The 13,135-nt window shown below is 37.2% G+C and overlaps 1 protein-coding gene across 1 annotated transcript; it reads left to right on the top strand.

Moving 5' to 3' along the window:
* The first annotated feature begins 3,273 nt into the window (after positions 1–3,273).
* Positions 3,274–7,670, top strand: LOC118276203 (toll-like receptor 7). Its single transcript, XM_035594438.2, has one exon. It carries the CDS (start codon positions 3,554–3,556, stop codon positions 7,313–7,315), a length of 3,762 nt encoding a protein of 1,253 aa, XP_035450331.1. The 5' UTR covers positions 3,274–3,553; the 3' UTR covers positions 7,316–7,670.
* The last annotated feature ends 5,465 nt before the right edge of the window (positions 7,671–13,135 follow it).

Consider the following 13,135-nt stretch of genomic DNA (forward strand, 5'->3'; position numbering starts at 1 on the left):
ATGATGATGAAGCTAAACTAGTTCAAGTGGAAGATGGGCAAGCCGAGATGGTAAACGAATAGACTAGAATTACATGGACCTTGATCTTGATACTTATAGTAATCGCCTTGTATTCGTGGCAAAACATAGATATCCGTGACCCTATTTTTATTTTATCTAAATTAACCTTATACTTCGCGTCTTGTTTTTTTAAGTTTATTTACATTTGTTCTCCACAGACTCTTGGTCCGTGCTCTTGTCATACAATTAGCTTTTTTTATAATAAATCGCGCGTTTGGATGTAAATAAAGCCTAAAATTTCGGCACTGCCTAAAACAAATATCAAAAACTAGCATATAAAGTGAATGATTGAGAAAACAGATTATCAATAGTCTGTAGTAGTTCTACTTGAATTTACTTGCAAACTAATTGAATACCGAGATTTTTCCCATAAAAATCCTTAACTTTTGAACCCCCGTCACAAACAGTTTCTGTTTATACTCCTGATACCTTCAGGTATAAGTAGCACATGATTGAAAAGGACGCCATCGACTTGAACAGGTATACAACGGACGGTGGGTTGGGAGCAACTAATCACTCGTAATGCCAACAGGTGGCGTATCTGTGTATTAATCGTTTTATTTTGGTATCAGCTTTTTTATAGAAGAAATTAATTGATTTGTTATTACAATAAATTTAAAAATTATTATACTAACTATTTCCTTACCTAAATTAATAAGAAGATTACAGGCTAGACTGCTATTGTACTATGGCAGTAACTTACATACCAGTGCCTTTGTTTTTTCTCCTAGCAATATTTAGATTCAAACAAGTTGCGGTAACGAAATTAGAAGTATTCTAAACCTTTATTTTCTTGACTGCGATTGGTCGGATTCGTTAACAGTGTTTATTTTTAATAGGTTGATTATAATAGTTTCTTTCGTGACCTTAAGAAATTCTGTTTTTTTTTAATTGTCCGCAACAATAATTTGTTACTTTGTTGTGAGTGAGCTTATAAACATACAATATCATATGCACACTAGGTACACCGTAATAAGAAATAACAATTTTTGAACAAACATTAAGAATTGTTGGGGCCCGCGCGGCAATCGAATTCTGTACACGTTGCACAGCAGCTGGTTAGCGCAGCCACTGCGCCAATTCTACAGCCATTCCTTTCGTAATAATCAAATTGAAAAAAAAATACCATTAATAAAGTAAGTAAATAAATAATGATGTCATGTAATAATCATTACTGTAAGCTTAGCCTACACAATACTATTTATTCAAAAGGCCTTTGTGTTAGTGGGATTAACAACAAGTTAAGGTAAGTTCGTTTTAAATGTGTATTTTAATTCGTTATAACTTTGTTGCTCCTGTATGTTTATCATTACAGGTTATAAAAAATTTAGTAAAATTGGCAATGAAAAAGAAATATACTAGTATCGTTCGATGGTGCAGAATTAACGGTTCGAGATGGTGGTTTCGCTAGGGATCAAGTCCATGTAAGGTAGGTATGTCATTTGATATGAAATTTTTTAATCATTTTCGATTTTCCAAGTTTCGTGTTCATTTCATTACTTTAGATTGGTCACTTTGACTGTCAAAGGCCGGTGTAGGCCTGTTGCTATAGCCAGAACTAGGGCTGATTTGACCATATAGTCAGTGTGGCTAAAGCCTATTCAAGCCCCAAAGAGTCAGTTCTTTTAAGTCAGGTCAGCGCGTCTCGGTGGGAGCTTGACTAGGGCTAAGGAATTCGTTTTTTAGGTATTTAGCATTAGGAACCACAGATAATGTCACCTAGAATCTCCTGGTCTGGCCTATTTCTACTCCGTTTATAGGCAACTGTTCGTTTATGACAGTTTAGCGTAAGGTGGAAACAGCGCATCACGTCTTATCAAACATCATACTGAACTAGGCTTTAATTTTATATCTATGTACTTAGGACCAAATTACATTGTGTTATGGGTCAATAAAGGTATAAAGGTAGATTCGTGTGAGTCACCTTGTAGGGAGAAAAGAAGGGTGCTATACTGCTCATGTTTACTTACTATAGTCTTGAAACACCCCTAAATCCGCGAAATAAGATTTTTACCTGTATCGTATCGTGTCGTGGGTGTATTTATAAATACAATTATTAATTTTAGCTACACTTCGCTCTCATAGGTACTACAAAGTTTGTGGATCATACCTACTTACAAAGAATAGTTCCAAGTGGGATTCGAATCTGCGACTAGTAGCGGTGTAGCAACTAGTCACCCAGTTACATGTTTTAGTGGCGCAACCATCCAATGGCTTCTCTCGCCTTGGGTGAGACGAGGGAGTATTAACCTCTTACTGACACTCTCACAACGATGTTGGTTGCTGATGATTAAAAATTCTTTAAACTTAGAATCAATTACAAAAATGACAGTCGTTCCCTATAAGATTTTGCATAATATAGGTACTTTGGTTGGTAACCTTTAACTTTGAACATTTTAGTTGGTATTTCATACGTTATTTATTTATTTCCAATCACAAACATAATATTGTTACCTAGCTGCCACTAAAAACATATTGCGTTCGCAATTTCGCAGAGGAAGTCTTGTAGACCCTGTAGGCTTGTTGTGGTTTGTCAGTTTCGTCAACAACTGCCGCAGCTGCAGTATAACAATGTGTCCCGTGCCCAGCTACCTGTAGCAACGACTGCATGTTCCCACAGAATGTTTTGTTATAATATAAGAGAACCAGCTAGCAACCGCAAATTTTAATGTCGTGTCTGTTAATCATAATATTATAGTTTTGTGTATTTTTTTTTAATAATGCAGCTACATAATTCATTATAATTAATTATCTAATAACAGCAATTTGTGGGTCACGTGCAGGAATAGAATCAATGACATGTTTCGCAGCAGCCGGTCATCCAGCCACTGCGCCAATCGTACAGTCTTGTGGACCATTTTGTATTTTCCTTTTCTTGTAAGTTTAATAATGAACAAATGTTTACTTTTACCTGACGTGTAAGTAAAGTCAAAAACTTAAGGCGACTTAAGTCCTAAAGTCATTTACGATAGGAGATAAACTGCTGACGCTGGTTTGCGGAATAAATAGTACGATAATAAATATTATAATTCTGCAGAAAATACTTATTTTTTGATACTATATAAGTTTTTAAAGATGTTACTTTTAAAAAATTTTTTAAATTAAGTTTATATTAAAAATAATAAATCTACAAAATTATAGGAACAACGTCGCGTAACGGTTTCCGTTTTGTATAAAAGTCAAAACTACGAGGGTTACTTATTATGCGGCAATAGAAATGTTGGTGCGGTCCGTTCCCTCCAAGCCGCCGCGCATTCATGGCATTTCATTGTACGCGGCAGTCGCGGCCTCGCCACCGCGGGGGGATCGCGTGCCTGCGTTGCCATGTCGTGCCGAACGCACACTGCTCTATTTACTATACCGTTCATAATCGTCGTTATCGAATTGTTTCCGTGTAGTACACGCGTAGACAACAGCTGAACATGACCGTGCGCGGCTTACGAACTCAACTTTCATTCATAAAAACTCTATTCTGACAAGTGACGAAAATGATATGGACACAGTGCCGTTTAAAATGATAATTAACGCGATATTCTTTTGTTTAGTGATGGGCGCGGCGCTTACGGAAGCGCCTGACGATGCAGATGTTTGTTTCCGTGTGTCCGGTGAGAATGGTTTGGTGGAGTGCAACGTACGGACACTGTCATCGGACAGGGATGTCGCCGGTTCGATGCACTCGGATGGCGCGGAGCGGCTCGCGATCCGATGCAGCCCGCTGCTACTCGAGAGCTCACTGCGAGACCACCACTTCGGGAAAATGCAAGGTTTGGCAGAGATAACCATAGATAACTGCAAAATACTACGACTGCCTGGCAATGTGTTCGAGGGCTTACGAGGGTTGAAGACGCTGAAGATTCGCTCCATGAACAACGAGTGGAGCAACAACAAGGAGTTGGAGCTGTCGCTGGGAGCTTTCAATGGATTGCGAGAGCTGCACACCTTAGACTTAGGTCACAACAACATCAGAAAGATACCATCAGACTTGTTCTGTGCACTGGAAAATATAATTTCACTTAATTTGACGCGTAACAAAATTAAGTTCGTCGATGAATTGGGTTTCGGCCATAAATGCGGGTCCACATTACAGACTATAGATTTAAGTCATAACGACATTATGTCGCTGCCAGCTGACTCCGAAATTTTACATTTGCGCCGGTTGACACAGTTGTTTCTCCAAAATAATAAAATAAATGAGCTGCCAGGCGAAGTTTTTAGTGACTTACTGTCGTTAAAAGTTGTAAACCTTTCCGATAATGCCATTAGCTATTTACCAGATGGGTTATTTTATAACACTAGGGAAATTCGAGAGATTTATATACAAAATAATGAATTGGAAACTTTGCCTAAGAGAATATTCAATCGGTTGGAACAATTGCTCGTTTTAGATCTTTCGGCGAATAAATTGAGGAGCGACCACATAGAAGATGAAACGTTCGGTGGTCTAATAAGATTAATCGTGCTCGACCTGTCCCATAACACGGTCGCACGGATAACACGCAACATGTTCAAAGACTTGTTCTTTTTACAAATTTTGAATATGTACAACAATTCCATAACATTTATAGAAGATAATGCATTTTCACCGCTTTTTAATCTACACACATTAAACTTAGGTCAGAATAAGTTACAGGCTATTGAGGATCACGTGTTTAATGGATTATTTATATTAAATAAATTAAACTTAAATAATAATATGCTATCTTATATCAGTGAGAATGCATTTGGAAATTGTTCAGATTTAAAAGAGCTAGATCTAAGTTCGAATAAGATTGTAAAAGTACCAGACGCAATTTTACAGCTGCCGTTCTTGAAATCGCTAGACTTAGGTGAAAACTTATTAACAGAAATATCAAACAGTTCATTCCAAAACCTATCGCAACTGACCGGGTTGCGTTTAATCGACAATCAAATTGGAAACCTTACCGCGGGCATGTTCTGGGGCTTGCCGAGCCTGCAAGTACTCAACTTGGCCAAAAATAAAATACAGTCAATCGAGACTGAAACCTTTCAAAAGAATACTCAATTGGAAGCCGTCCGTTTGGATGGGAACTTCATTTCTGACATTAACGGGGTGTTTGTAGCGCTCACTAAACTGTTATGGCTTAATTTATCCGAGAATCATTTGGTCTGGTTTGATTACGCTTTTATTCCGGGAAGCTTGAAATGGTTAGACATCCACGCGAACTTTATTGAGATTCTCGGTAACTACTATAAAATCCAAAATGAACTCCATGTCAAAACGTTAGATGCCAGTCACAATCGGTTAGTGACCTTGTCACCAATGTCGATCCCAAATAGCGTGGAGCTATTATTCATAAACAATAATTTCATAACAAGTATTGAGACCGATACGTTCCTCGAGAAGAGAAATTTAACTCGAGTTGATATGTATGCCAATGAGATTGAAAGTTTGGACATAAATAGTTTACGTATTTCGAGAGTAGCAGATGAACGAGCGCTGCCCGAGTTTTACATCAGTGGCAATCCCTTTCGATGCGATTGCACAATGAAATGGCTTTTACTCATCAATTCCATTACGTCTCGCGAATACCCGCGCGTGATGGACTTGGAGAATGTAATTTGCAAGGAATCTTACGTACGCGGCGTGAAATACCTCCCGGTCAGCTCATTCCATGTCAAAGACTTTTTGTGTAAATACGACAGTTACTGTCCAGACGGCTGCCATTGCTGCGATTTCAATAACTGTAACTGCAAAACACTGTGCCCAATTAATTGTTCGTGTTATCACGATTCGGCGAAAAGTACCAGCGTTGTTGATTGTTCTGTTAAACAATTGAAGTCTGTACCTCACAACTTTCCTGTTGATGCAACCCATATTTATTTGGATGGCAACATTTACAATGAACTTAACGAATCTGTTTTTAATTCAATGCGCAAAGCTGTAGTTGTATATCTTAATTCCAGTAATATTATAACTGTGCACAACAATACGTTCAGTGAGCTAAGAGATCTAAGAATCCTACACTTGGACAACAACAAACTGAAACAATTACGGGGTCTCGAGTTCTCAAAGCTAAGCAACTTAAAAGAATTGTATCTTCAAAGTAATTTAATTGAGTACATTTCTAATGAAACTTTTTCTCTTTTGGGAGCTCTAGAAGTTTTGCGCCTTGATGGAAACAGACTCGTAAATTACGGTCTGTGGCATTTAGACAATAATAAAAAGTTACAAACATTATACATTGGAACTAACAACTGGTCATGCGACTGTAAATATTTGCAAGGTTTTTTAACTTATGTATCACAGAACGTTGAGAAAATTGTCGATATTTCCAGTCTGTGGTGTGTGAATGAGAACATGAACCCGGCAAAGAAGCCATTGAATTTAAACGTGACAGTTTGCAGTGAAATAAGCGATAACTCGATGATAAGCGCGCTCTTCGTCTCTCACAATTTGCCATTATTGGCCTCGGCTTTGACTGGGTTCATGCTTATTTTATTAATATTAGCTTTAGTGTTCACATTTAGATACGCCTGTAGGATGTGGTTGTATTCGAATTGCGGAATTAAGCTCTCCCCCCTAGCGGGCGCTTTTAAGGATACTGATAAGCTTTACGATGCATATATTTGTTATAGCCCTAAAGACGAGGAATTTGTCGTGGAATCACTTGCTCGTGAACTAGAGACCGGTTATCCGTCATACCATCTATGCCTACACTACCGAGACGTTCCGCAGTTCGAAGCGACGTACGCTCAGTTCCCCGACCTGGTGGTCGAGGCCACCGAGGCGTCGAGGCGTATCATAGTAGTTTTAACAAAGAATTTTATCTTAACCGAGTGGTCACAGATAGAGTTCCGACAAGCTTTACAGAAAGCGTTACAAAAGAATCCACATAAATTAATAATAGTGAGCGTAGGGATCATCCCACGAGATCCGGAGTTGAAGTCATATTTCAAAACGGGTTTGGAGATAACGTGGAAAGAGAAACGGTTTTGGGAGAGGTTACGTTACGCCATGCCGTCATCTAAGCGACATGGTCAGAAGTTAAAAAGACTAAATTATGGAAGAAATTCTAATACTTATACTATGGACGCGTCTGTGTTGAACAGCACCTGCCAGACGCTTTGCGGCAAGTCTGCTAACTCAGCGGAGCGATCGCCGTGCGACCGCCCGCTCTCGGAACATATCTATTCCACGATAGATTCTGATTACTCCTCGAACGACTTCCAAGGCCGGCACAACCAGCCGCAGTCCGTAGTGTTCCAGCACACTGTTCAAACGTACCTGGTATGAAGGACCTCAGTTAACATTATCCCAAACGATCTCTTAATATTGATCTGTAGGCCTTAGTCTTAGCCTTAGGCGAATGCTAAAGAACTTGTTTTGTTATTGACGACAATCGTCCCAAGTTGTAAATATTTATAGAACTTTATAATCTACGAGTATCTTTAATAGCATATGTGTAACTTTTGTACAATAACGATACCAAATTTTCGCATTTGAAAAGGTTTGCTTCTTCGTATTTATTACTTTTTTAAATGAAAAAATGTTTTAAGTATTATTCGGAAAGACTGTAAATTATTGTGTAGTTGTAATTCAATTGGCTGATGTTTGTATAGATATGTAATTAAAGAAGTTTATAAATGAACTGGAACATTTTAATGGATTCCTTATCTATAATAACGTTGTCATGCTATGAAAATATAGTAAAATGCTCAAGTACCGACATTAAAAATATCTACATGTTTTATTCTGTTTCCAATTCAGTTTTTACGAGCCGGGCCACAAATGGAGCAGCTGGTCCATGTAAACAGAATAAAAATGAGAGGCAAACATGGCCGACGTCTATGCCTTCAATAGGCAGCTATAATAAGTCCCATTTGCTTGCACTCGCTTTGAAATGCACATTTCCATTAAAAGATTTTCTCAATTTTCTCTTGAAGGTGATTCAGTATATGGCGACAGTACTTATCGATACAGTACAAATTCAATTCAATACAGAATGACACAAATTCAAAAGAAAGTAGTTTTTCTTAATCACGAAGCTTAAGTATTAAAATGATGGTGACTTTTAAAACTATTGTTGTAACTGCTTTTATCACTTTATTCTTTAAATTAACCTGAATACCATTGTGTCGAAGCAGTTTTTCGATTCACGCTCGTCATAAATATGAACAATGGAAAATCTGTAGGCGACGCGCGACGTGCTAACAATTTATCTCAATTTGAATACTTGTCATTTTAAAGTCTTTCCAGGTCGACCGTAGAAATTCGTTCAGTTGATTATCCTAAATTGTATCAGCCATAAAATAAACAGTTTGCAGCAAAAACATGGGCAATATTCGCGAATCCATCAACCGCAAAAAGGCAGACGATAAATAAACTTTGGGAATATGTTGAACAGGAAAACCGCGTTATATAATGTGCGTAATCTGGTGGTCAATAAATAACAGCACATCTCGATGAGACAGCGACAACAAAAACTATATCGATTTTATATTTTTTGCAGTTACAACAACGGTTCGTAGCGTTTGTATACAGTTACGTAAGAATTTTATATGCGAGTATCTACGGAGCTTCGTGAGTCGGCTACAAAAGTGTATGATGACGCAGGTTACATGATTGAATTGGCTCACTTCGTCAGCTACAATGAGACAATGAGACTTGTCTGTCTGGGATACATTTTTTGTGTATTTCATGTGCTCATTCACAAATATGTTTACGTGTTTAGCAACAATCTCATTTGGGGAGATCCACATAAAATATTGTCTACCGTTCGCGAACCCATGTACATTTTTAGCGAGGGCTGGGAACGGGTTTTACAATCATTAATTAACGTTAATCAGGAAGGGCGTTAACTTAATGACTGGAATATGAGGTTAATGTGTTTCCGAGCTTTTTAGAAGTGTGTCACTGTGGAGAGGGGAGTGTTTGTCGTCCGTTGCAGTTTAAAAGAGGATTCTACGTAAGGAGTATTTATTGCAAGCTTCGAAATGGCAACGAGGTCGCAATGCTCTAGGGTGATACGGTCTTGTCTAAGAATAGGTGATTTGTAACAATTGGAACAATTTTTAAACTTTCTCTTACTTTATTCTATCTTCAGAACTGAAGTTTGAAATTGTTTTGAAACAAATTCTTAATTGGAATTGGTGTTACCTTTTGTAATAGTTTATAACTGTTAAATGAAAAATAGACGTATTACGAGTATTCGAAAGGTGAGTGATATTATCGTTTACGTAAATAAACTTGAAGCTTTTAATGATGGAAGCCCAAATAATTGCTCAACAGACCTCACACAGACTGAGATAATCTTCGATATAAATTTTACTACTAACAATTTTCATCTCACCTTATCAACGAGATTACGAGCGTAGGTTGATCTTGATTTGATTAGCAATATTCTCTAAGGTCTAAATTTACTTATTTTGAGTAGGTTAAGTAAGCTTTGTGGGGGGTTTCGAGACTAGAGCAGTGGGCGTGTGTAAATGAGAACGTAATACGCTAAAACTTGGTCGAAGAAGGTTATGAAATAAGGTACATTATGGTTCAACGGTTTGTTTGGAAGTGTATGTGTGAGTTCAGTTCTACGTGTTTGGAATAAGACTATGTCAATGCGAGTTCATAATACTTGTACTTTGATCTATAGATAAATATAAAGGATTTTTTATTTTTAAGAGGGGAAAATCATTCAATGACTTGTTCCGTGTTGGGCGAGAGGGAGAGTCAGACTCTTACTGACTAAAAACCACCCTGTTCCTACTCCTGCCCTTCGAGCCGGAGTCCCGGTAAACCCGCTAGGTAGTCCGCAGCTCCGGATAAATATATAGGTACTGGATCCAGGTTCATTAGGTTGTATATTATATCCTAGTAAAAAAGAAAAGTAAAAGCTTTTGAGTTCTGCATAGCTGTGCATAAGTAAGTTTTTCGGTCTTTATTCAAGTTGGGGTCGATCTAAGTATTTTTTGTAAACGATACATTATGTATTTATTTATCTAGATACATTATTCAGAGTAGCTATCAATATCTAAAATGTATCAATAGCAATTCTTCAAATGATTGGCACAATCTTTCCGATTCACGCCCGACACGACGCCTAGGGAAATACGGTAGATGTGTACCAATATATTTTGTCGACTGTACGAAAATAGCCCCAACTTGATTATTCCCTTCGTTTACTGAGCCGTGACGCCATGTTTGGTCGCGATCTATTGTTTTACCAAAAGGTCGGGAAGTGATTGTACTAAAAGCGTTTGTTTACTTTACTACAGGTTTTTGTGAATCAAGGTTTAGGTTGGCCGCTTCGGTAGACAAATTGCTTTTGTCAATATTGTTGTTTGGAATTAGGATAATTTGAAAATGTTTTTGTTTAGCTGGTGTGGTATTAAGTGTGAGTGTTCAATGATTACAGGCTGTTATAAGCGATAATGCTTTTATTTGGATTAGGTACATTTCATACAACAATTTTTAGACCGAAAAGTCAGTTCAGGTAATATGCTGAATTTCCTAGTGAGTAAGTGTAAAGACGGTTTTCTTCTGAAAATCTGAACAAAACGCATGGAAGAATAAAATTAAATCCTATAATTAATTTCATTAATTTGTCTTATTATCCATATTTTTCTTACGGAATAATCGAAGAGGGTAAAAGATATGAATACCTAGAGGTATACAGATTTTGATGCATGGACAATAACCTCAATAAGTTCTTATTTAGTATGTAGGTAACTTATAAACCTTTAGTTAGAGCATCACACTTTCCTTTCATTAGTGTGTGACATCATGGCCTCATAAAGCGACGCTTGCCCAATGATGTCACGTTTTATCATTCATTTCATCTTCATAACGTCTAACTTGACTATTAAAATTTGCGTTATCACGAGACGAACGCTGAAATGGGCGCCGGCCAGCTATGTAATGACCAAAACTACGATCATAGTATACACGGTGTAACAAAAAGGGGGTATAAATATCAAGTGCACGGTTTCTAGATAACATAACAAACGATACGGGAAGGGTTTTTTAAACTCATGTGTTCATGGAACGAAGTTATGAATTTTTCCAATACATAAAATTCCAGAAACTAAAATTATGTAGGTAGATACAGGTACTAGGCGATCAGATTTACAGAAGAAATGTTTCGTAATTAGCGAGTGACCCCTGTAGTGTTGTGATACGTTTCTACGATGATTTAAAATCAAGAACCATGCGACACCAAGTATTTAGTACCATTTTTTTTAAACGTATTTGAAGCTGAAATTTTCTTTAGAGATTCTATTCAACCTGTATTCTTCAGTTGATGTATATGGGTATTTTGTTACACGCTGTATATGCATTAATAAAACACTTCAATGTTGCAACTGAACCTATTGAACGTGACCTAATTTGTCCTACATACGACTACATGAAAGTGTCAATTTAGCAATTGTTCATGTTTTAATTTAATAGACTGCGATTTAATTTGATACGTGATGTGACCGTTAGATCAATGTTTGTTGAGTTTATGTGTAGTATGAAGAGGAAAGATTTTGTTGTTTGTTTGGATTAAAAACATTTTGAGACTTATGGACCGTTTTGAAAAATATTTTCACTGGCATGACTATCGTGAGACATACTAAATTAACTAAAAATCACGGTTTACTCACGTACATTAATGGAGTAAAGCTCTACTAGTTTCGAGGCACAGAGGGACTCTTCATTATGAGCAGCGTGCGCAGATGCGGCGACGTCGTGCAGCCTACTTAAACCGTGTTTTTTGGTAATGTTTTCACTATTGGAAAGCTTACTTTTCAGGGAGTAACAGATTATCTTTTTACTCCCATTTTCTAATAGAATTAAGATTTACTCTAGAGAAATCTAAATTCCATGTAAGTGAATCCGGTTGGTGATAAACTGACTAATTTAGTGTGTAGTGGCATGGTTGATTAACCCTGTGACATTGGGAATTCCGATCGAATATTGGTAAATTGTTTATGTTCCTAAGTAAACCTAAATAGGTGTTATTGACTAAACACTAGGGTAATTAGATACGAAGGCTTGTAAAATGGTGAGTTTTGTGGTGAATAAATTGGTGGAGGGTGATTTGGTTTGGAGGTAGAAGTACTTATACAAATCATTAATATGTAGATGTAAACGCAGTATTTCTAGTAAATCAAAAATCTATTAATTACACAACGTCACGCCTTTTTATCCCCGAAGGCAGGCAGAGATGCACTTTACGGCATCTATTAATTATTATCAAGAAAAAAACAAAATAGTGACTATTTAGTTTCCGTTGTTCTTATGATTGCATCGCAGATGTGTAGCGGATTGCCTGGTATTTCTAGACTTTAGAGAATTCTATTTCCATTGACATTTGCAGTGCTTCGTCAATAAAATGGATGCAGCTGTAGTTCTGTGTAGATACTTATGCCAAAATAGATTTTAAATTTTATTGTTTTGTACTAAGGTTATAAAGGTTAGGTTGATATAAAGCTGATTTGAACCCTAATTGTAACACCTATCAGCCTTTTGCCTTACAGTGGGTTCGATTCGAGGCTCCGCGGTACATGCTTATTTGCTGAGTATTTTGGAAACGGAAAATGCAATATTGTACACAAATAGAATTGGCCCTAAAGACAAAGGGAAGAAGAATGCTTCTCGATCAAACAAGCTGACTTCCATTAAAGGTAGGTATCTTGACGTGCTTTCCTCAATACGTGAATGTGTGAATGGCTTAAGTAACGGTAAAGTAATTAAACCTGCCCCGTTTGACCTGTTAGGCTAGATCGCTTAGGTAGTTAGTGTCCAAAACCAGATTATTTTTAGGCATCCTAATTCCTAACTATCTATGTGCCTAAAATTGCTATCGGTATTAGTATGATTAGAATATAAACTGCCTCTTTGATTGCTACAAAATTGTTCGTCCAAAAATAATTTCTGTTAGTCACGAATTTCACAATTAGGGATATCTATATCGTGTCAGGTTTTTTCTATAAGATAGTCATTCACCTAGTATAGAATTCTTTAAGAAATTACGTTTAAGGTTTAATGAAATCATCATTCACACAACGAAACACAACACAAGCGTTGTTTCACGTCAGTTTTCTGTGAGGCCGTGGTATCACTCCGGTCGTGTCG

Source organism: Spodoptera frugiperda, chromosome 31 (assembly GCF_023101765.2).
Source record: "Spodoptera frugiperda isolate SF20-4 chromosome 31, AGI-APGP_CSIRO_Sfru_2.0, whole genome shotgun sequence".
NCBI lineage: Eukaryota > Metazoa > Arthropoda > Insecta > Lepidoptera > Noctuidae > Spodoptera > Spodoptera frugiperda.